The sequence below is a fragment of the Euprymna scolopes genome, chromosome 17, assembly GCF_053919585.1.
Source record: "Euprymna scolopes isolate OS-2025 chromosome 17, ASM5391958v1, whole genome shotgun sequence".
NCBI lineage: Eukaryota > Metazoa > Mollusca > Cephalopoda > Sepiida > Sepiolidae > Euprymna > Euprymna scolopes.
This window is the reverse complement of record NC_136498.1, coordinates 113144304-113168300: the sequence shown is the minus strand read 5'-3', so window position 1 is coordinate 113168300 and position 23997 is coordinate 113144304. Positions and strand designations below refer to the sequence as shown.

Genomic DNA, 23997 nt, shown 5'->3' with positions numbered 1-23997 from the left:
TTGGTAAAGTGCCAAAAGTTGTGAGGGAGAGGGAGGTCAAGTGGGGAGGGACGGACAGAAGTAGAACTCTTAGATGTGGTCACCCGTAGCCACTTATGTTCAAATAGCAGAAAGTGCGTTGGAACCACAACAGGAAATTCCGCACACTTTGGTGGGGTTTGTAGGTCGGGTGGGTCAGGGAGTACGAAAGCAATTAAAGAATGAGAACAAAAAAATATTAAAAAGAAAAGAAAAATACGCACAAAAAAGGAGAAAAACTGGCAAACATTGGCGCCAAGGCATAATTTGGTCGAATAGACACTATTTATAGAAGATGGAACTAACTTTGATAAATTCAAATCGCATCTATCGTACTTATTTTATGCATTGATGCAACAAACTGAAATTTCCTTTAAGCTATGCACACAAATGCTTGCATTCCTGAGAGATTGACATTCACAAGTAACAAGGATTGGAATAAATACATAGAAGATGCTGCAAAGGCTGCTGCAAAGAAGGTAGGATCTCTCTGCCAGTCTAGAAAACGTATCACACCTGCGTGTATCCCATATTTTTTATAAATCCACTATTCGCCCACGGTCATCAGAGTGTATACATTTTGTAAAAGTGTGTCTATAAAACGCATAAACAATATCACAATACAAAAAAAAAAAAAATAACAATATCACATTATTAAATACATAACTTCAGTTTTCCATTTTACTTAAGCATAGAACTCTGTTGATTAGGGAGGATGTGGAGGGGGTCGAAGGTCTTTTTTTTGTGAATACTTTAAGCCGGTTCCTTTGAGTAAAATACCGCATTCACACCATGGAGTTAAACCTACTTTGTTTTAAAAAATATATAATTAATTACTGGAACAAATGTACAAAATGAGAAAGTGAGAGCGAGAGGAACTAAATGTTTGTTGTTTTTAAAAAGAAAAATAAAAAGCCAGCGAATGAGAGGGAGAGAGAATTAGGGAGCGATTGAGCATGCGAGAGAGAAAGCAGGAGAGAGAGAGATAAGGAGTTGGGAAGAATATATACAGAGAGAGAGAGAGAGAGAAAGTAAATACAGAATTATACTGTCAAACTTAAGAAAGATAACGCAGCAATTTCCTCAGAGGAAGAAAGTAGGTATCATTGCGATGCCATGTTTGAATGATACATTAGGATTCATTTAGCATGTGGTTACTGTTAATCTGGAATATAGGAATGGTTAAAGTTTAGCCAATCAGAAGATGCGGAATTAGTCTGGGAAATCAACAGAGTTCTTTGCTTAAGTAAAATGGAAAACTGAAGTTATGCATTTAATATTTTGTATTGCGATATTGTTATATTTTTTGTATTGCGATATTTTTTTTGTATTGCGATAATTGTTATTTTTTTGTATTGTGATATATTTTTTGTATTACGATATTGTTATTTTTTTTGTATTGTGATATTGTTATTTTTTTTGTATTGTGATATTGTTATTTTTTTGTATTGTGATATTGTTATTTTTTTGTATTGTGATATTGTTATTTTTTTGTATTGTGATATTGTTAATTTTTGTATTGTGATATTGTTATTTTTTTTGTATTGTGATATCGTTATTTTTTTTGTATTGTGATGCTATTTTTTGTATGGTGATGTTATTTGTTTGTATTGTGATGTTATTATTTTTTTTGTATTGTGATATTGTTATTTTTTTTATTGTGATATTGTTATTTTTTTGTATTGTGATATTGTTATTTTTTTGTATTGTGATGTTATTTTTTTGTATTGTGATATTCTTATTTTTTTTGTATTTTGATATTTTTTTTGTATTGTGATATTTTTATTTTTTATTGTGATATTTTTTTTTGTATTGTGATTTTTTTTTTTGTATTGTGATATTTTTTTTTGTATTGTGATATTGTTATTTTTTTGTATTTTGATATTCTTATATTTTTTTGTATTGTGATATTGTTATTTTTTTTGTATTGTGATATTGTTATTTTTTTTGTATTGTGATATTGTTATTTTTTTGTATTGTGATATTGTAATTTTTTTGTATTGTGATATTGTTATTTTTTTGTATTGTGATATTGTTATTTTTTTGTATTGTGATATTGTTATTTTTTTGTATTGTGATATTGTAATTTTTTTGTATTGTGATATTGTTATTTTTTTGTATTGTGATATTGTTATTTTTTTGTATTGTGATATTGTTATTTTTTTGTATTGTGATATTGTTATTTTTTTGTATTGTGATATTGTTATTTTTTTGTATTGTGATATTGTAATTTTTTTTTATTGTGATATTGTAATTTTTTTTGTATTGTGATATTGTAATTTTTTTGTATTGTGATATTGTTATTTTTTTGTATTGTGATATTGTTATTTTTTTTGTATTGTGATATTGTTATTTTTTTGTATTGTGATATTGTTATTTTTTTGTATTGTGATGTTATTTTTTTGTATTGTGATATTCTTATTTTTTTTGTATTGTGATATTCTTATTTTTTTTGTATTTTGATATTTTTTTTGTATTGTGATATTTTTATTTTTTATTGTGATATTTTTTTTTTGTATTGTGATTTTTTTTTTGTATTGTGATATTTTTTTTTGTATTGTGATTTTTTTTTTTTGTATTGTGATATTTTTTTTTGTATTGTGATATTGTTTTTTTTTGTATTTTGATATTCTTATATTTTTTTGTATTGTGATATTCTTATATTTTTTTGTATTGTGATATTGTTATTTTTTTGTATTGTGATATTGTTATTTTTTTTGTATTGTGATATTGTTATTTTTTTGTATTGTGATATTTTTTTTGTATTGTGATATTTTTTTTGTATTGTGATATTGTTATTTTTTTGTATTGTGATGTTATTTTTTTGTATTGTGATATTCTTATTTTTTTTGTATTGTGATATTCTTATTTTTTTTGTATTTTGATATTTTTTTTGTATTGTGATATTTTTATTTTTTATTGTGATATTTTTTTTTGTATTGTGATTTTTTTTTTTGTATTGTGATATTTTTTTTTGTATTGTGATTTTTTTTTTTTGTATTGTGATATTTTTTTTTGTATTGTGATATTGTTTTTTTTTGTATTTTGATATTCTTATATTTTTTTGTATTGTGATATTGTTATTTCTTTGTATTGTGATATTCTTATTTTTTTTGTATTGTGATATTGTTATTTTTTTGTATTGTGATATTGTTATTTTTTTGTATTGTGATATTGTAATTTTTTTGTATTGTGATATTGTTATTTTTTTTGTATTGTGATATTGTTATTTTTTTGTATTGTGATATTGTTATTTTTTTGTATTGTGATATTGTTATTTTTTTTTTATTGTGATATTGTTATTTTTTTTGGATTGTGATATTGTTATTTTTTTGTATTGTGATATTGTTATTTTTTTGTATTGTGATATTGTTATTTTTTTGTATTGTGATATTGTTATTTTTTTGTATTGTGATATTGTTATTTTTTTGTATTGTGATATTGTTATTTTTTTGTATTGTGATATTGTTATTTTTTTTTATTGTGATATTGTAATTTTTTTGTATTGTGATATTGTTATTTTTTTGTATTGTGATATTGTTATTTTTTGTATTGTGATATTGTTATTTTTTTTGTATTGTGATATTGTTATTTTTTTTGTATTGTGATATTGTTATTTTTTTTGTATTGTGATATTGTTATTTTTTTGTATTGTGATATTGACTATACATTTCTGAATTGAAAAAGAGAAAGATTACGTTATGCGTATGAGTTTATCATCCAGTTTTGGAGGATGAAACCGCATATCTGTCGAAAGTGAAGAATTCCTCCTGGCAATGACCAGGGGCAGTAGGAGTATTTGAGTAGGAGTATTTGATATCGAGAAGGAAAAATAGGAACTACTTCCTCTAAAGGTGGTTGCGATTGTGATGATGTTCGTAAGATGTAAAGTAGAATTTTATAATAACGACTAAATGTATCTAAAATGGCGTTTTATAGTTACATAATATATAATGTCTAATAGTCTAGACATAATGAATTCGTATATGGCATCTGTTGCAAACCTACGGTACTTTGGTCTAGAGGACAATTTCTGCAATCTATATATACATATATATATATATATATATGAGAGAGAGAGAGATAGTACTAGACTGACTATCCATGACTAAAATCCTTTATTCCACTTTGATTTCATATGAAAACTCATTAACTTGAAATATCCGTTAGGATATTTTTTCTTGCTTAACTAAATCTCTTTGCTTCTATAGTACCCTCATGGTTAATATACGTTAATATGGGTTAGCAGCAGCATCTATATGCACATGACCAAGCCAGGTGTGCGATGTGACAGCAGAGATAAAAAGGACACACGTGTTCAAAGAAGTAGGTATTTGAGACATGAGAGCGGAAATAGATGTGTTAAACATGTGGCTCGTGAGCCACAGGGAAAGACGTCCTAAATATGGTTGGACAAAGATAAGGTACCACATGTTTGACACGGCAGAGTTTTGTTAAGCACATTATTTGGCTATTTAATTTATATACATGTCCATGGTACATACTAACCTTTGAATGGTTAACCATTTAAGTTTTAGAAACAAAGAAAAGAGAAATGTTGTACAAAACAAAATGGTCGTATCAATCCAGAAACGCTTTGAATCGTAAAAGCAAAGACTAGGAATATAGTTTTCGTTAGTCAATTCGAAGAAATCCTAAAGAGCAAAGTTCTTTCTCATGTGAAGAACAAAAAACTATGTGCAGAATTCTAAAATATCCAATTGGTTTTATGGAGTGATTCCCGTCTCTGATTGGTCGGTCTTTATTAGTCAGTTCCTGTCACCCCCGTCTATAAATAGAACCTTCCAATTATTTTGTAATCATAGCCTTCTTTATTGTAGCAAAAATATTGCAACACTAACACACTATGTAAATGAGCTGAAAGGAGAGAGTCAATCTTGTAGCGGGCGAATGTTACTTGCTGTTGTTAGAGGAATAACAGAGATAGTCGCATGGTCCTTTTTGGCTTACTGTTCTCATCTTGAGTGTTATTTGCACGTTAACCTTCGACCTTCTTCAGGTATATTTTGTCTAACTCAGGAATCAGCACAGCATTTCAAACAGAACTTTTTATTTAATCTATGGGGTAGTGTAGTGGGTGATGGATGCCCGCTGTTGTTGGTTGGTTGGTTGTTTTATGGCATATAAACCCTTTTCAGGTTATTTAATGCTGAATCCGGTGATTTTGAAGAAAATTTTTTTAACAGAATATATTTGTTTTTTCCAAATCAGTTTCTATTTAACCCATAATTGGGACCCTAACAGGTACTACCACTCCGGGTCAGAGTGGACCTGGGAGCAATGGCAATTAAAGGGTGGCTCCACACTCCCCAGAGCCCGCAAGCTGGGGCCTCACCATCGGATATAGTTTAAGGTCATATTCAGGACCGCCCGCGGTTGTTAAGTAGAGGAATAAAGAAATGGTCGCATGGTTTCCTTAGCCAAAAAATAAGTACACGAAATTCGCCGAAATTATATTTACAACCGATTTACATTCACAGGGTGGATACAAGTGTAACGTTAAACATTTCAATGCCGAAGATGCATAAGTGAACATGACTTGCGTTAATGTCTCAAGAGTCTTTTGTGGAAGTTCAAAACAGGAGCGCAGTTTTGATTCCAGGTCCAAGAAAGAAAGAGAAAAAGGAATACGAACCGGATACAGAAGTGAGATGTATCACCACCTTGTGGCTTAGAATGGCATTGCCAGAATTAAAGGGCGATAATTATGATTACTTTTAAGTCACCATATTGTGTTCCTGTGTTTGCTTGCATGAGGAACTCAGTTCCCATACTCTTTTTTCTAAATGCTCACAGAGACATTAAAAACTATTAGAGTGAGGTTGCTTTAACACAGAGCGAGAAAGGATAAGAGAAAAGAAGGGTACGTGAAAGACTAGGTGTATCAGAGTTTTTGTAGGAATTTTTGACACCCCTAACACGAAACTGTGAATAAAATATAAAACACTCGTAATTTCTCTTTTAAAAGTGAGTTGTTTATTTTCTTTGTGGATTATACTTCCAAAATAAACTAAAGTTGTATAAAAAGTAATAGAAATATTATTTTTTTTATTTTTTTAAAAAAAAGTAATGAAATTAATTGAATTTTACCAGTTCAGTATTTTACAATTTTTAAACTTTAAAAATCTATCAAAATTTTTCTATTGATTCAATTTTTACGATATTTTCAGGGTCAATGTGAAATTTTATGATCTTTCCAATAAACCAAATATAATATTTTAGACGAACGTTATCTTTTTTTTTTAATTCACGTCTCCTCATTTTGAAATGTCTATTAAGAAGTAAATAATTAATTTACTCACCAAAGTTTTATATATCACAAATTGAATATAAAAGATCATCAAATAATATATTCAAATTTCAAACAAAAAAGAGTAATATTTTTTTTTTAGAAATTTACCTGTAAAGTCCGAAGTTTAAAACCTTTTTTTTTTTTAACCACATTGTTTTTTTTTGTTGTTTTTTTTTTAATGAAATCTTGCTCCTTTACTTGAAAAAAAAAATTAGGGTTTAAATTACATTTTTCGAGTAGTTATAAGCTTGGAAACACGGGGGGGGGTCGAATTATTCAATATTTTTCACAAAGTTTCTGGCACACCTAGTGAAAGACATGTGACTCGTTCAGTTAATTACGAATTACGACTAATTTTTAAGTACAAAGAAACGGAATGAATAAAGAAAAACATATTGATTGTGTCCATATTATGCATTCCAACAATCCTTCAAAAATGACTCCTAAACAAACTGAAATTTTAGAAATATTTATTAATTTACATCTAATACCTTTACAGACGAAATACCTGGTCTGTTTAGACACCAGTAAAATGGACACATACCTTGTTCTCCCCCCACCTTTTTTTTTTTTTGGTTCTGTGAATGTTGCAAATTAATTTTTTTCTCTGAAAGAAAACACTCAGACACGAATTGTAGTTTTTATATATATATGAACCTTGTATTCGATTTGGATCTATTTTCAATTATTATGGTCTACATTTCTCTATACCTTGCCTGATAGCTTACCCGGGCGTTCAAAAACGGTCCAACTCTTTGACTTAAACTCTATTCTTCTAGCCATCAGATTCGAACTAACCCAAACTCGTCTCTTTCTCTCTCTCTCTATATATATATATATATAATAATATATATATATATAAACTATTTCTTTGTTTGTTCAACTCTCTAACATGAGCAGTCAATTTTATTCTAAATAAAGTTTGGTTTATCCAGTACATTCCAAACAGGATGTTTATTTATGATATAAAACTCCATTTGCGACGCAAAACATAATTGTGTTATCTTTCCAAATGCCTACTGAATACTCTCTCTCTGCATATTTTGTATTGAAAAACATTGAAATCCAAAGATCCAAATATTGAATTTCAATTAAAATCATTGTGTATCTAATTAATCATGTCGAAATTCCTAACATATCCAAACATTATGAAAAACGATGAGGTAGAAAATTAATTATTAATGAAAATAAATTTCTAAATTATGAGTTACTTCAGTTACCAGATTCTCCCTTTTTTTGTTTTGAAGCAGATTAGCCTTGAAGAATCATATTAGTCTTTTTAAAAATTTAGTTTTATACATAAAACTAATGCCCCACTCTAAATTTTGAAATAATTGTTTGTTTTTCTCTAACGGGTAATCGCCTAAAAAAAGAATTCTATATGGGGGGGGGGGGTAGTAAAAAATATGAAAATGGTAGAATCTTTAATATGTCCATCTTTTTTTTTTAATATAGCATTAATGCAGAATATTTTCCTGCAAAAATTTTCCTTTAAATATTTTATTATACTTTGGTAATTCGAATTAATTCTTGTGTTTATGTTCACTGTCCAAGACAATATGCCCTTTTTCAAAAATAATGGAAATACATGATTTTATGCAATGATACGGGAATATTTTCTCTAATTTTGATATGACAATTAAATAGATAATTGTTACACCGGCCTTTCTAACACAAGGGAAATTACACCGGTTCTCACTATATATATTGCCAGTAATACCTACACCGAGTGAAGAAGCCACAGTACTACCACTGCGTGCAAGCCAGTTATACCTATTCCCTACCTTTGTAGAGGACTAGAATATATAAATCCTAATCTCATGACAAAAGAAAATAATGAAACGAATGGAATGAAGGAAACAAAAACTCAATTGCTGGATAAGATAAACGTGTCGTTTATTTACTGTTGAAGAATGAATGTTTTAGGTATAACACGTGTTCATGTCCGGCGTGTAGAAAGAGAAAGCGAGAGAGTGAGAATGTCAATCCAGTTCATGGAGAGAGAAAGCATATAAAGTGTACGTACTGTTTGTTAGCTTCCCCCCCCCCCACATGGTAGCAAGTGGCATGAGGCGCGCCTGCCGAAACGGCGGTGGCTGGTCCGTAGACCACTGACCTCGGAAGCTGGTCCAAAAAAAAAAAAAAAAAAAAAAAAAAAGAAGCTTCTTATTGCTCTTGCTTTTATAGTTGTTTCCGGTGGTCTTTTATGCATGTGTGGATTTCCTTCAAAGAGGAAGTGACGTTGCCCATGTGTGCATACATGTGTGTATGTTAGCGTGTGTGTGTGTATACGTGAATGTGAGTGTATATGCACGAACGTGAATATATGTATGTGTGTGGACGTGCACGCATATGTTTGTGTGCGCGTATGTATATGACAAGAAATATGGCTTGAGATGTGAAAGCGTGTTTTTGTCTGAGACTAGAAAAGGCTTGCGCACCTTTGTACGTGTGATGTTAAATACACTTGTTCCTTAAACCAACCTCGACTTGATTTTCTTCTTTTTACTATTGTGCCACAACACAACAATAACATTGCTTTTAGTTGAAATGAACATAAAAATAGTCATCAGTTTTTTCATGAAAACTGTTTTTCAACTATTGTATTATTATAACAAAGAACCTTTTTTTTTTTTACTGAGGGAGGGTGTATTAAAAAATAGGATAAAAAATGCTGAGTGTTTTGGACGAAACACTATAAATGCGTAAGATCTTGCTTATATGATATCCTTTCGATATCATTGGGTTTGTCATGAAAACAAGGTCATAAAAAATATCGGCATACATTGTATTCATTTCTTTGTTTCCGTCCCTAAAAATATCCGTACCACAAGGGCCTCGGATTTCCATCTATATATATATATACAACAAAGAAATATTTATCTCAAACCCAGCAGTGATTTGTTATTCATCGTGAAATATTTTCTTCACCTAAAACAAAAGCGAATGCTTATACACGTGATAAAACAACAAAACATATTTGCAGAGTTTTCCATTGTTTTTTTTTGTTTTTTTTTTTAAGAATTGATACTCAATTTTATAAAATAATATTACCAGGCTGCCCAGCATTACCGAATCATAAGATACGCTTAAATATGATATTTATAATCCATGCAGATTATATATTTATTATTATAAAGACAATTCTCAATCGATTATTATATTGAACCTAACATATAGTAGCAAGATCAAAACTAAAATATACAAACAGGCTCCTTCAGTCTTTGACAGACTATGGATACCCACGAAGGGGTCCCTGCGTGTGAAATTCTTTTGGCAGGAGGTGCGCAATCTCCAACCACACCTCTCCTGAGTCAACATTGTTAAATACCAGTGGCAAGTGAAGTGCCTGTACAGGACGACTGGAAACAAATTCCAAGATAAGCAGAGAGCACATACAGCATCTAGAATTCCCAAAATGGCCACCCATCTGGTACTAACCAGGCTTAACATTGCTTACCTTCGATGATCTGACGAGAACCTGTGCGTAAACGCGATTATACCGTATATGAAACTATTATATGTATATATATATATATATATATATATATATATATATATATATATATATATATATGACTTGGGTGTCATTAGCAAGAATCAGAACCAAAACATACAACTCTCCACCCTCATCTCTTAACCACGCCCATATGCACACACATATTTGTAGTTATCGACATACAGTCCTGTTTCGTTGTATCACAACTCATCAGTGCCGCTAGACTAGCACCTCTCCCAAGCCGAGGATTGAACCTAGAACCATCGCAGTTCTACCGATCGGCCCATGGGAGCGGCGCCCATAATTTCGCCAAATGTCTATTTAAACAAACAATTGTCCACCACTTTATATATATATATATATATATATATATATATATATATATGTATGTATATATATATATATATATTAAATTAACCTGTCATTCCTTTTGTAAAAGAGTTTTATATTGGATTGGTGCAAAAATAATTTCGTTTTTATATATCTAGTTGAATGTCAAAAACCGACATTTTTTTTGCACCAACCTAATAATTACATAGATTAGATCTCCGGTGACCCGTTGAGTCGGTATTTAACATACAATGAAAAATTAATATACAATGAAATACTAGTCTACATAAGAATTTGCTTGTGTTCACACTTATATTTGCATTCATATATAAAAAAAAATGTTTCAAATTGAAAAGTCTAAAAATAGATTAAAAAGAAAACGTCTCAAACTGGAAAGTTTATAGTTTAAAAAAGAAAAAAAAAAAAAAGTCATTATGGAAATAGAGTGAAGGATTCTTTTCAAATCCATTCCAATGGCGAAAGAGTTTTCTGACTTGCCATTTGCTTTGGAATTTCCAAATATTTATGGAAAACTTTTAGAATTTCCAAATATAAAACTCTCTTGTGACGTCATAAAATAAAATCAATCACTTTTCTGTATCTCTTCATCTTTTACATCATTCCATTCCTCTCAATATTCCCCATATCATTTTTCCCTTTATTTGCATTATCAGCTCTTCTTAGGCGGAAAAGATCTAAAGATTGAAATTAAGGGAATCTGGCTTAATTAATGTCTATGGATCAAATGCCATACAAATCGTAAATATTTCAATTTTTCAAGGATTGGTTCTAATCATATCATGCTCTCTCACAATCCTTTAAAGAAACTGAAATTTTGGGAATATCTATGAATTTACATCTAATATCTATGAATTTACATCTAATATCTATGATTAAAATTTCATCAAAATCGGAGGTATCTGAATCCCCTGTCCTGTGGATAAAAACCAAATTAAACTAAATATAACCTACATTACCCACTCTTATGCCTTACATCAGTGTTTCAAACTTTCTAATCATGTGATTAGTTATTCAGTACATGATAGAAACATTACATATTTGTTACTGGCAACCGTCCGTTTCTGGGAGATGATAGTTTAGCAGTGGAGCTACATAGCCCGTGTAGGATGATATGGAAGAATAACAGTCATGTGCGCAGCAGCATCCCCCGTTCCACAAAGTCAGGGGATCCAAGAAAAAGAAAGAGTCGATACAGTGTGGCTCTAACTTTGCGGCAGGAGTTGCCGGTGATGACAATATAAAGTCAAGCTGCCTTAGGGACTCTGTTCTCGGATTTTCTATTGGAATTTACTCCCTTAACCTTTCCCCTGATGGGGTAATCTCGCAAGGAATTTTGAATCAGAGTTGCCTTCTCTTAAGTGAGCTACCATCCAAAGTTGATGAGCCCTACCTGTATAAAGTGACTGGTTTTAAGGTGCCAGTGGACCGCCTTTGCCCCGTCTCCCAGTTAGTATAAACAGTTTCTCCGGATGTTAAGCACACAAATAGGATTGACTCCTCAACTTATCTCTAACTGTTGAAGGTATCCTCAGTAGTAAAGTCGTTTGAAATTGAATTAAAGGTGAGTCTTGTCCTGTCGGCTTTGATCTGCGCGACAGTTATCTCTACACTGATGAATTCATAATGATGAAATATATGCATATGTAAATAATTAAATTATATATATATATATACAGGGTGACCCCCCCCCCCCCAAAAAAAAACAGAGGACATTCAATTGTTTTTCTGGGCATTTTACAGTCAACGGAGAAAAACAGACCAAAGACCCTAGTGCTTTGATGTGATGTTTTGAATATAATAAAATAGTTATGACCAAAGTTTCATTTCATTCGGACAAAACATTAAGAAACTGGGCCTAATTAGAGTTGGGGCCCGTTTTTTTTTGGGTCACCCTGTATATATATATATATATATATCCGTCCGTTACATATATATATGTAGAAATAAATTATATCTATATATCATATGTGTTAGGCATAAGCCTGACAAATTCTCACAAGAAAGAAATGCAGAATATTCTGTGTAGCTTAATTGCCATATATATTTTCCTAACTTACTATATATATATATATATATATATATAAAAAATTAGTCATTTTTTATACAGCATTTTAAAGTTTTGTAAGCTATGTGAAATATTTCCAAAATAGAATTAAAAAGCAAAACAGACTTGAAACAATGAAATAAAAATAGAATAAAGAAAAAACCGTTCTTTTGCTGAAGTCAATAAAAAAAGAGGAAATGATTAAGAATTTGACACAATTTCCGAGGAGTGGAACTTGTTTAAATTTGGATACAAAATAAACCCCAAAACCGAATAATACCCCCCCCTCCATAGAAAAACACTCATGTCCATTGTTCAATAAAAAAAAAAAAAAAGAAGCCAATTGCAGATTATGGAGAAGTTAAAGTTAGAGAAGGTGGCGGTTCTGTGTTCCAAGCTACTAATTACACTTGTCTGCAGACAAGTCATTGCGTCAATAGTAATTGGTTGGTTCTAAAATAAGATCAGTGATTGGATTTGACACTTTGCAGAAGAAAAGTTCGCTGATAGTTGGATGGAAAAAAAAAAGTAAAAGCCACAAGAACAAAGACTTGGAGATTTCTATTGTTGCAGGAAAGACAAAAACCTTGTTCAGATCTTGATGCTAAATAAAAGCAATGAGAAATTCTTTCTTGCACATAAAATTTCCCTACTTTTTTATGGGATCTTTGTAATACTTCCTCTGTACAGTAATAGTTGTCCATAGCCAGAAATCCCATACGGAATCTATTAATTCTCAGTCAAATTGTTTGCCGTTTTAGCATCAGTCATCATATCATATGAATTTGAAGATTCTATTGTTGGCATTGGTTTCTGTTAGGACGATACAAAAGTATAATGCAAGGGGAGTAATTCTTTACATCTTTGGGTAAAGTTGCCTCCCCTTGTCCGTAGTCTTAGACTTTAGATTCTCAGATTTCTCACGAGATCAAAGACTGGAAGTAGTGAGTGGAGGGAAAAGAGACCGACTTTCAAAATGGAGAAATGAGTATCGTTCCCGTTCGTTCCTGTTATCAAACTTGGACTTCTAACCTTTCATATATTATGAATTGTCATTACGTGTGCGTGTGTCTTCAGTCAGGGAAGCAGGAACCTGGAAGCGAATCTCAAAATCTAGCAGTTCTAGGGAAGAAAGAGTAGAAGAGTAGAAGGCTTTCTGACATCTGGGGATCTTTACTATGTAGGGGTTGGATTTTGCTGCTTGTTGTATTTACGTCGAGGGAGTACAAGTGCTTGCAATTCATCGGAGCACATACCATTAAAATGTTTGTAAAACAGATGCAACATTTTGTCAATGGGACAGAGGTTGAAAGCTTAGCTGACAGTGTGGGATCTATTAGGTTGGTGACTCTTTTGAACGCTGTCTAAGAGTGAGAAACTAGTAGCAGATGAACCAGCCCAAATGTGACAACAATACTCCATACATGGGCGAATAATGGCCTTGTAAAAGTGCAGGACACTTTCAGGTGTAAGTAACTTTCTAGTATGGTAGAGAGAGCCCACCTTCTTCGCAGCAGCCTTGGCAATGCCCTCAATGTATTTGTTCCAACTCATTTATTTATTTACTGTTGAGTATGGGAATAAATGATATTTTTTTGTTCTTTTGGGTGATTTTTTTTATCTACTGGAACAATTATTTTGGAACAACGCGAAAATTGTTTTGGTACAACTATTTTGGAATGCAAGAATTATTTTTTTTTACTACAAGATACTTTATCAAATCTAGAACATTTGTCACATACGATAAATATTGGCTTGCGTTGTTAAAAACAAAAAATCAGTTTCGATTGCTTTCAACATTTATATGTATTCGTCATTGGCAACCATCGGTTATGTCTGATCTTTGTTCCGTTCCCTATATTGGGCTCGCTTCTTCTGTCACAACTGGCAGAGCTTATTCTTGCCTTTCTGGAGAACTGCTGTCTTCACAGATCATCTTGCAGGTTCCAAGGTTTATGCTGACCTCTTTCATGTTTCTTTCGCAATAGTCTTTGTGCTAGATAATAGCTGTATAGCATTAATTAGTTATCTATCTATCGATGAGTTGACAACAAAGATTTGAATCGTCATGTTTTGACAGGTTGTCAAACATGTTAAACTCTGAGACCGGTCAGTTTGCACCGGAAAATATCTGAATGGAGACGGACATGGTGTATCAAGTGTCGCATGTTCCGGTTTCCGCAAGTACAGTGTTGAGTCGGGTTCAAGAACCCAAAAAAAACGGATAGACTAAACGGATCTCCCCTCAGAATGGAGACATAGAATATCCCACAAGCTAAGAGTCCATCGGTCACTCCCTTCTGCTGTGACGAATACCTGGGAGTGAATAAAATATATAAAAGCCTACAACGTCTTGGTCTATGTCTTCCTTAAAAAAAGTCCGGCTCTCCAAGATGATTGAAGAATCCCCCATAAGGGACAAGCAGCAGAACAGGTATGTCATCATGTGTATATGTATATGTGTATGTGCGTGGACACGCAGGCACTCATCTATAATAATAGACAAGTCAATGGGCGTTAAGATAGACATTTAGTGAAGACAACAGTCTATTATACCACAAACACATCATATATACATATTTATATGGTCCATTAATTAATCAAGAAAATATAAGTATGATTTAGACAACAACAACACAGTTACACAACCATTAATTTGGTCTACATACAACATTTGAACCTGGGAATGACCTCTTCTTCTCTTGCCAGTTTTTAGTTCTTTTGCGATCTAGAGACTATGAATAGATTCATAACCAAGTGTTGTGGCAGTCATCGCCACAGTATTAGACACAGACTTTCTGTAACATACTATTTCTGTACTTCTGCAAATAGAGTCTCGTAAATCAGGGTTTATACAAATTTTCAATGTCCATTTCGAAGCACTTTCCAACAGTTTTACAAAGCTTTCTCTAGACAAAATTCAAGTTTTAAAAACAAAATTTGATATATAAAAACTGCCGTAATGAACCAAAAATTTAATATTTTAATTAATATTTAAAAAATACTTTAACAGTATTTATTTTGATTTTCAGTTCAGCTAAATCTGTAAAATATATGGGTAACATCAGGTAGTTTGGTGATAAAGGGACATAACTCTTGTATGAACAACACTGGAAATAATGATGACATTAAGTTGATGCAAAAATAATGTCCTTTTGGGACATGAAGTTGGACGCCAAAAACGACATTATTTTTGCACTAACCTAATACAATTTCAGAAGAATGTAGTTATTTCAATTTTATTTTTAAAAAAATATTTTAATGTCGTTTTTTGATGTTCAACTTGATGTCAAAAAACGACATTATTTTTTTGCACCAACCTAATATTTATTTTTGATTGTTTTTTTTTTTTTTTTTTTTTTAAATATTCTGCAACAAATTTTTACTGAATATAAAGAATACAATTTTCAAGACATTTTTCATATTTTCTTAGGTAATAATAGAAGTAAGGCCTTTTCAAGACAAAGCTCAAAATCTAAGGCTTTTCAAACCTGTGCGAAACCTGATCCAGCTTGCTCAGGTTCAGACTGCTTCTTCCCTAGTCTGTATTACATCCCCGAATTATAAAGGTTCAAAATAAATTTGCACGTAATGCTACTTTGTGATTTTAATTATTATCAACCCTTGAGCGTCACGATATAAATTAAATGTGTGCTTAATGTTAAATATAAGAATATGCATGTGAGAGGCATGGCGAACATAACTGATATGGATGTAGCAACGACTGACCATATGTCGTCCCAAAAGCACTTCGAACAGAAGTGATCTGGTAGTGACGATATAACTAACCACAAGTCATAGGCAAAATAGAAGTTGTGGACTATGACATTGCTTTGGAAATTAAATGAAAAAGGGAAAAAAGGAAGTAAGCTACTGAGCCATGCCTTTTAATCAATGGTTGACCACATCATCATCACATGATCTGGGATTGTGTACTATGCAAAAAGTGCATATACCATACATCACATGAGGTTTTAATGCTTTAAACAAACTACACTAGCTCTTATATTCTTAGTACAAACAATTCATTGGATAAAAAGTGTTTTCCATCTATGAAAGGTTCATACATCTCTCAACAGTATTAATGCATAAATATAAAAGATTTAACTGGATTTGAGCTTGATTTACCAATTTCATAACTCGTGTCAATATTCATTTGGCTATATCTGTTTTACCCATTATTTACAAACTAGCCTGGGTACCCAGCATTGGCCAGATGTTTGTAGGTGTGTGTTAAACAAAAAAAAAAGTTGTAGTAGGCAGGCAGGCTTGAACCCGTGATATGAAGGCAGAAAAGAGAGTGGAGGCGTGTGTAAGGGTGTTGGTTGAGCCAAAATAAAATAAAAAAGGAAAAATTGTGAGTGCAAAAAAACAAAACAAAAAAACTAAGAGTAGTAAGCAGCTCGAACCTGTGTAATGCGCCAGAGGAAAAGGAGGTAAAAAAAAAAAAAAAAAATGGTTTTATCAATGCACCCACTGTGATTGTGACGTCACAGGCAGTCGAAATAACGTCTTTTATGCGACGTTGCTGATGCAAGGCTTGAATAACTTGCAAAAATGTCAGCGAAAAAAATCGACTCCTCCTTGTAGAAAAGTGCCCAGTTGAGGATGAAAGAACTAATGCTTTTAGCCAATTTTTTTATATTTGTCGTCTGAAGGGTCGAGCTCCAAAACGATACCGATCTCGTGAAAGTCTGTTGCCTCTGTCAAAAGTTTTAGGCAGACATGCAAACACACATACATTTAAACAGACAGATTCAGATAATAGACGACTTGTCCCTATCCAACATTTCCTGGTAATCTATTTATTTGGTTTTTATTTGTTTTTATTTTCTGCAAAATATTTTTTTGTTGAAATCAAAGGGAAGTAACTCTGTATTTACTTATTTATTTGAGGACTGTTATCCTCATCTTATAAAAATAATTCCAACCTGTATAAAGTATTTTCTAGAGGGAATTAAATCAGATATTTTATTCTTAATAACATGCTGCAACGATTCACAAGAAAAACTGATGACCAAAAATCAAATATTGACTTTGTAGGAAGAAAGCTATTGATGACAAAGAAACAATAAAGAGACTAACTTTACTTTACATAGTGGATAAAATCAAAAATTGCTTACCTGATCATAGAGGTAGTAGAATGTAACTTTATCCTTTGATTGGAGTGAAGTGTAAGAATCTGGCATGTAGCGTACCCGGAGTTCATACCTGAAAGGAGAGAATCACACACATAAATTACATATTTATAGGAAGAAAATAAAGACACAAGAATCAAATCAAACTCATGATATTCTGTCTTTTGAAATTTGATTGATAAATACAAAGACACATTTTTTTTTTTTTACACAGGCATCCCCACTTATCAAGGCCAAGAGAGCACTCGAGGATAAGGGTTAAAGAGTGTACAGTAGACAATTGGACAATATAGTAATCGTTAGTAATGGAAATTCGGTAAATTTGTTAACTTATATGGAACGGCTCATCAAAAAATTGTTTACGTTAGACTTGAAGACAACCATATTGTAGTCAGCTGGAAAGCAGGAAAACGGAAGACAATTCCATAGGCGTGCAGTTCTAAGAAAGAAGCTTTGTTCATGGAATCTACGTTTAGGTTTAGGCACAGATAAAGAGTGGGGGAAATTAGTGATAGTGTTTTCTGCTAGACGGGTGTTTCTTGTGAAAGTTTGGTGAGGGGGGACCCTAGATTGGAGCTCAGTCGAGCACTTGCCATGAAAATAACAATACATCAGAGACAAACTCGCAACATCTCTTCTGCATGAAAAAAAAAAGTATGAAGAAATAGAATGGGTGAAGAAAAAGTAAAGTAAATAACAAAGAGATGCAAGAATCTACGAGACGACTTGTTTGGTAAAGAATGTATAATAATAAGCAGGACCTGTGGAAATTCCACAGAGGACTCATTCATATGTAATATATTGATGTTGGCATTCTGTAGATATTACGTGTAAATGGAAACGTTCTGATATTACTGTAGCTCTTTTGTTAAAACTGCCAGAGTATTTATCTAAGCTAGCAAGGGACGCTTGGCATAGCCCGGTCATAAAGTACGCTTAAATGTGATATTTTAATTCTTGAAGATTTTGTATATATTATTATAGAGTTAATTTTCTATCAATTTTTATATATCATAAAGTTGTGATTTCAAAAATCAAAAAAATGTGTCCATATGACTTAGGTGCATCAGCTTGAATTGAAACCGAAACCAAAACTTATGAAAAAAAAAAAAAATATATATATATATATATAAGAGATGAATATTGGCTGACAAGAGCTTGATATGGGTATCTAAAGTGGTCCTAATTATCGGGTTTGAAACCGACGGTACCAATGACTTGTCCCATCTAAACACTTTCTGTAAACAAAAAATAGTATATATATATATATATATATATAAAACGATTGCTAAACTACCAACTTACATTCATTAACCCTTTGCTTCGAGTGGCATTTAGGCCTTGATAGGTGTGACTCCCTTGTAAGTCTCATAGAAAGGCCGTATATACTAGCAGGCCACCTGGTGTTGCCTGGTTATTATTAAATTTTTGGTACAGCAAAATGGAAGGAGAAATTTCAGAGGAAACATAATTTAATTTAAATACCAAAAAACAAGAAATGGGCAGGTGAAATTAAAATTTCCTTAAGGCCTTATCGTCTGACCCTCTAAGAGGAAACGTCAGAATGATAAATTAAAAACTAAGAAAACGAATGAGGGAAGAGGGGAATTTTGGTTTCAGTTGGAAGAACAGTGGAAAAAAAAAAAAAAAAAAAAAAAAAAAAAAAATTCTCACTGTTCAGGTGGTTTTAAATCAATGAATATCTCCAACTGATGTTTCAGAATCTTTTGTCTACACAGGCTAGGTCGAGAGTTGTTAATAACTAACGCCTCAATGATATTGAGATGATAGTTCGACCTAGCACTGTATAAAACAGAAAACCACCCATCGGAATATTGATCGGCACACCTATTTATACTCAACAGGTGATTGCCAATGGCGGACTCATGAGCTTGGGAGTGCCCGGATGTTCTCGAAACCTGGTGTAGTCGAATATCCCGAGGGATATGTTGGGATATTCTCATTTCTAATCTTTGGGATGTTTTGCCAACGTAGTCAGCTCCACACTGACAAACGAATTTATAAACAACAGAGTTCTTTTGAATGGTTGGCAAAACATCTTTACGAAAAGAAGAGAAAAAGGTTCGAGTTGTGTAAACTACTCTAAGCATAGTAGCTGGAAAACAACGTTGAGTAGCAGAAGAAATCCTTTCAACAATATGAAGGCCATCAGGACCCAACCATGGTAATTTTAAATAAATGGGACAACGTGATGGACCAATATGTTTACCACTATTAAATGTAGTAATTTTACGTTCAATAGTAGATTTTATTAAATTAATGGGATATCCATTATTAAGAAAAATATTTGTAATTTCCCCAAGTTCCGTATCAAGACGGTTTGGTGAACAAATCATAAGTGCACGATGCGTAAGAGCGCTAATGAGGTTTATTTTTCTAGACTGAGGGGCAAAAGAAAACCAATTAAGATAGAGCCCTGTAAATGTAGGTTTTCTATAAACAGAGGTCTCAAACGTAGTACCAACTTTAGAAACACGAACGTCGAGGAATGGGAGAGAGCTACAGTCTTCAACCTCCATAGTAAATTGTAAAGATGGATGCAGGTTGCAAAGAAGACGAAGAAACTGTTCAGCTTCGCTCCGAGAGGGAAAGCATGCAAAAGTATCATCAACGTAGCGTGTGTAGAATGCTGGCTTAGTAATTTTGGAAAATAATTCGTTTTCCAAAAATCCAACGAAAATGTTGGCTAATGAAGGACCAAGAGGGCTACCCATAGATATCCCATCAATTTGACGGTACATAATGTTGTTGAAACTAAAGGAGACTGATTTAGTAGCAAGTTCCATCAGTTCAACGAAAATTCGTTCAGGAAATTGTGGAGATTTTAAGGGGCCACGGTATAGATAGTCAGCACAAATACCAATGGTTTCATCCAAAGGTATATTAGTAAAAAGACTATTAATGTCAAAGGAAGCCAAGAACTCGGTATTTTTAGATAAAGGTAATTTTTGTATCTGAGATACGAATTGAAAAGAATCAGAGATACAATGGACCGAATAAAAAGAAAGCACAGGTTTAAGAAGATCAACCAGCCATTTACCAAGTTCGTGTTGTGCAGAACCCAGCATAGATAAAATGGGTCGCAAAGGAATGTTGGGTTTATGGACCTTGGGTAAACCGTACATTCGTAAAGATGTTTTGCCAACCATTCAAAAGAACTCTGTTGTTTATAAATTCGTTTGTCAGTGTGGAGCTGACTACGTTGGCAAAACATCCCAAAGATTAGAAATGAGAATATCCCAACATATCCCTCGGGATATTCGACTACACCAGGTTTCGAGAACATCCGGGCACTCCCAAGCTCATGAGTCCGCCATTGGCAATCACCTGTTGAGTATAAATAGGTGTGCCGATCAATTTTCCGATGGGTGGTTTTCTGTTTTATACAGTGCTAGGTCGAACTATCATCTCAATATCATTGAGGCGTTAGTTATTAACAACTCTCGACCTAGCCTGTGTAGACAAAAGATTCTGAAACATCAGTTGGAGATATTCATTGATTTAAAACCACCTGAACAGTGAGAATTTTTTTTTTTTTTTTTTTTTTTTTTTTTTTTTTCCACTGTTCTTCCAACTGAAACCAAAATTCCCCTCTTCCCTCATTCGTTTTCTTAGTTTTTAATTTATCATTCTGACGTTTCCTCTTAGAGGGTCAGACGATAAGGCTTTAAGGAAATATATATATATATATATATATATATATATATATATATATATATAAATCATGTTATTGAAAATTTATTCCAATGTTCAAAAAACAAAAACATTGAAAACCTTTAAGGAAGGTATACAAAATTTTAATTATCCGACAAGGAGTACAAATAAACAAGAAAACCTTATTCCGCGGAGTTTCGAAAAATGCAATTCTTCTCATCAGAATAAAGAGGTTTGCAAAATATATAATAAATTTAACAGGTTAATGCATTAAAGGAAACTACAAATATGAAATCAATCCTACTCGCATAAAAAAAAGTTATTTAACAGTGAATGAAAGTTTATAGGGATTCAATGAGATGAAGAAAGCAAGAAAAAGGGAGGAAAGAAAAAGGGCGGTTTTTAGCAAATAAAATACAGGTTTTTAGTAAATAAAATACAGGTTTTTAGTAAATAAAATACAGGTTTTTAGTAAATAAAACACAAGTTTTTAGTAAATAAAATACAGGTTTTTAGTAAATAAAATACAGGTTTTTAGTAAATAAAATACAGGTTTTTAGTAAATAAAATACAGGTTTTTAGTAAATAAAATACAGGTTTTTAGTAAATAAAATACAGGTTTTTAGTAAATAAAATACAGGTTTTTAGTAAATAAAACACAAGTTTTTAGTAAATAAAATACAGGTTTTTAGTAAATAAAATACAGGTTTTTAGTAAATAAAATACAGGTTCTTAGTAAATAAAATACAGGTTCTTAGTAAATAAAATACAGATTTTTAGTAAATAAAATACAGGTTTTTAGTAAATAAAATACAGGTTTTTAGTAAATAAAACACAAGTTTTTAGTAAATAAAATACAGGTTTTTAGTAAATAAAATACAGGTTTTTAGTAAATAAAATACAGGTTCTTAGTAAATAAAATACAGGTTCTTAGTAAATAAAATACAGGTTCTTAGTAAATAAAATACAGGTTCTTAGTAAATAAAATACAGGTTTTTAGTAAATAAAATACAGGTTCTTAGTAAATAAAATACAGGTTCTTAGTAAATAAAATACAGGTTTTTAGTAAATAAAATACAGGTTTTTAGTAAATAAAATACAGGTAAATGATCTTTGATTGACAATTCCAATATGTGTATTCTGATACTATTTTGTTGGCACTTGTCTTTAATAGCATCAAATAAGCAGTGAAGATAGGAATAAAAAAAAAAAAACACAAGTTAAAAATGAGACTCATACCAGATTTGAACCTGTTCCCCTGAAAGAAGGACCTCTAAATATGGTGTTGCCTTTGACTGTTTAACTTAAAGGCCACATGTTTAGAGAAAGCTAAATTTGTCAAAAAAAAAACTTTTTCCAAGCTCTGCGATAAATCTGTTTATGATTTTATCAGCAACCATGATCGTCTTGAAATTTCGAGAAGCTGCAAATTTGTTGTGTAGTTAACATTAAAATTAATTTCCAACAGTATATTATGTAGTACACTATATTTTTGTTTTTATGTTCGTGTTTGTGTAGGCAGTTTGAATAAACAAACGGCTAAGTTAATCCAGTTGAGAATAAGTAAAGAAACCACAAAGTGAAAAGTGAGATACATACAGGGTTCAAATTTGAGCCCTCAAAAACATGTTACGGTTACCTAAACACATAATAAAAAGATGTTACGGTTACCTAAACACATAATAAAAAGATGTTACGGCTACCTAAACACATAATAAAAAGATGTTACGGTTACCTAAACACATAATAAAAAGATGTTACGGTTACCTAAACACATAATAAAAAGATGTTACGGTTACCTAAACACATAATAAAAAGATGTTACGGTTACCTAAACACATAATAAAAAGATGTTACGGTTACCTAAACACATAATAAAAAGATGTTACGGTTACCTAAACACATAATAAAAAGATGTTACGGTTACCTAAACACATAATAAAAAGATGTTACGGTTACCTAAACACATAATAAAAAGATGTTACGGTTACCTAAACACATAATAAAAAGATGTTACGGTTACCTAAACACATAATAAAAAGATGTTACGGTTACCTAAACACATAATAAAAAGATGTTACGGTTACCTAAACACATAATAAAAAGATGTTACGGTTACCTAAACACATAATAAAAAGATGTTACATTCTCTGAAGTCTTCCTGGCAAATGAAAAACAGAGTGAATACTACTTTTTTTACAATTTTTTTTAAAAACTCATTTTCACTCCAAAAAAGGCCTTGGACGTAAGGCTACTTACTATTTGATATCGTGTCTAGCAGAGGACTGAGTGGAGTTCAGCAGCAAAATGTTCACATTACATTTAAACTTCTGCACGTTAGTACAGCCTAGGAAGCAGGAAAGGAATTCCAAAAGTCCAGCATTCCGAGGAAAGAAGCTATTAGAATAGAAGGCTTTCCAGCATTTAGGGACCTCAACAGTATAGGGGTGGGATTTTGCTGCTTATTGAGTTAGTTGGAAGTGTGCATGTTGAAGGAGCACAAGGTGCAAGTTCATAAAAACACATTCGATTAAAGTACTTGTAAAAGAGGCACACAGATGAGGCATTGCGGTGATGAGACAGATCTTTGAGGTTGGCTGATAACGTGGGACCTACTAGATTCAAGACTTTTTTGGACCCTGTCTAAGAGTGAAAGGTTAGTGGCAGATGCCCCAGCCCAGATGTGGCAACAGTATTCCATGCATGACTAAATTGTGATTTTGTGAAGATGTAAGATATTCTCTGGTGTGAGTACTTTTCTTGCTCAGTAGAGCAAGCCCAACTTCTTTGCAGCAACCTTGCAATATCCTCAATATTCCATTTCATATTCACAACAAGAAACAACAAAAAAAAAAAAACGTAATATCATTTACAAGGCGTTAAATGATAAAGTAATAAGACTAACGCAGTCATCTGTGGATTAAACAAAACAAAAAAAAAACTGTGATTTCGTTTAAAA

At 32.0% G+C, this 23997-nt stretch overlaps 1 protein-coding gene across 14 annotated transcripts in view; it reads right to left on the bottom strand.

The window, feature by feature from the left end:
• LOC145296892 (focal adhesion kinase 1-like) overlaps positions 1-23997 on the bottom strand; it is an 890147-nt gene that overhangs the window by 185883 nt on the left and 680267 nt on the right. For all 14 annotated transcript variants that reach the window (XR_013870066.1, XM_080143040.1, XM_080143043.1 and 11 more), the window contains one exon: positions 17349-17436. Coding sequence is in view for 13 of the 14 variants with exons in the window: in XM_080143040.1 (XP_079999166.1) it covers positions 17349-17436 (88 nt within the window). In the remaining variant the exon portion in view is untranslated. The remainder of the gene's footprint in view (positions 1-17348; positions 17437-23997) is intronic.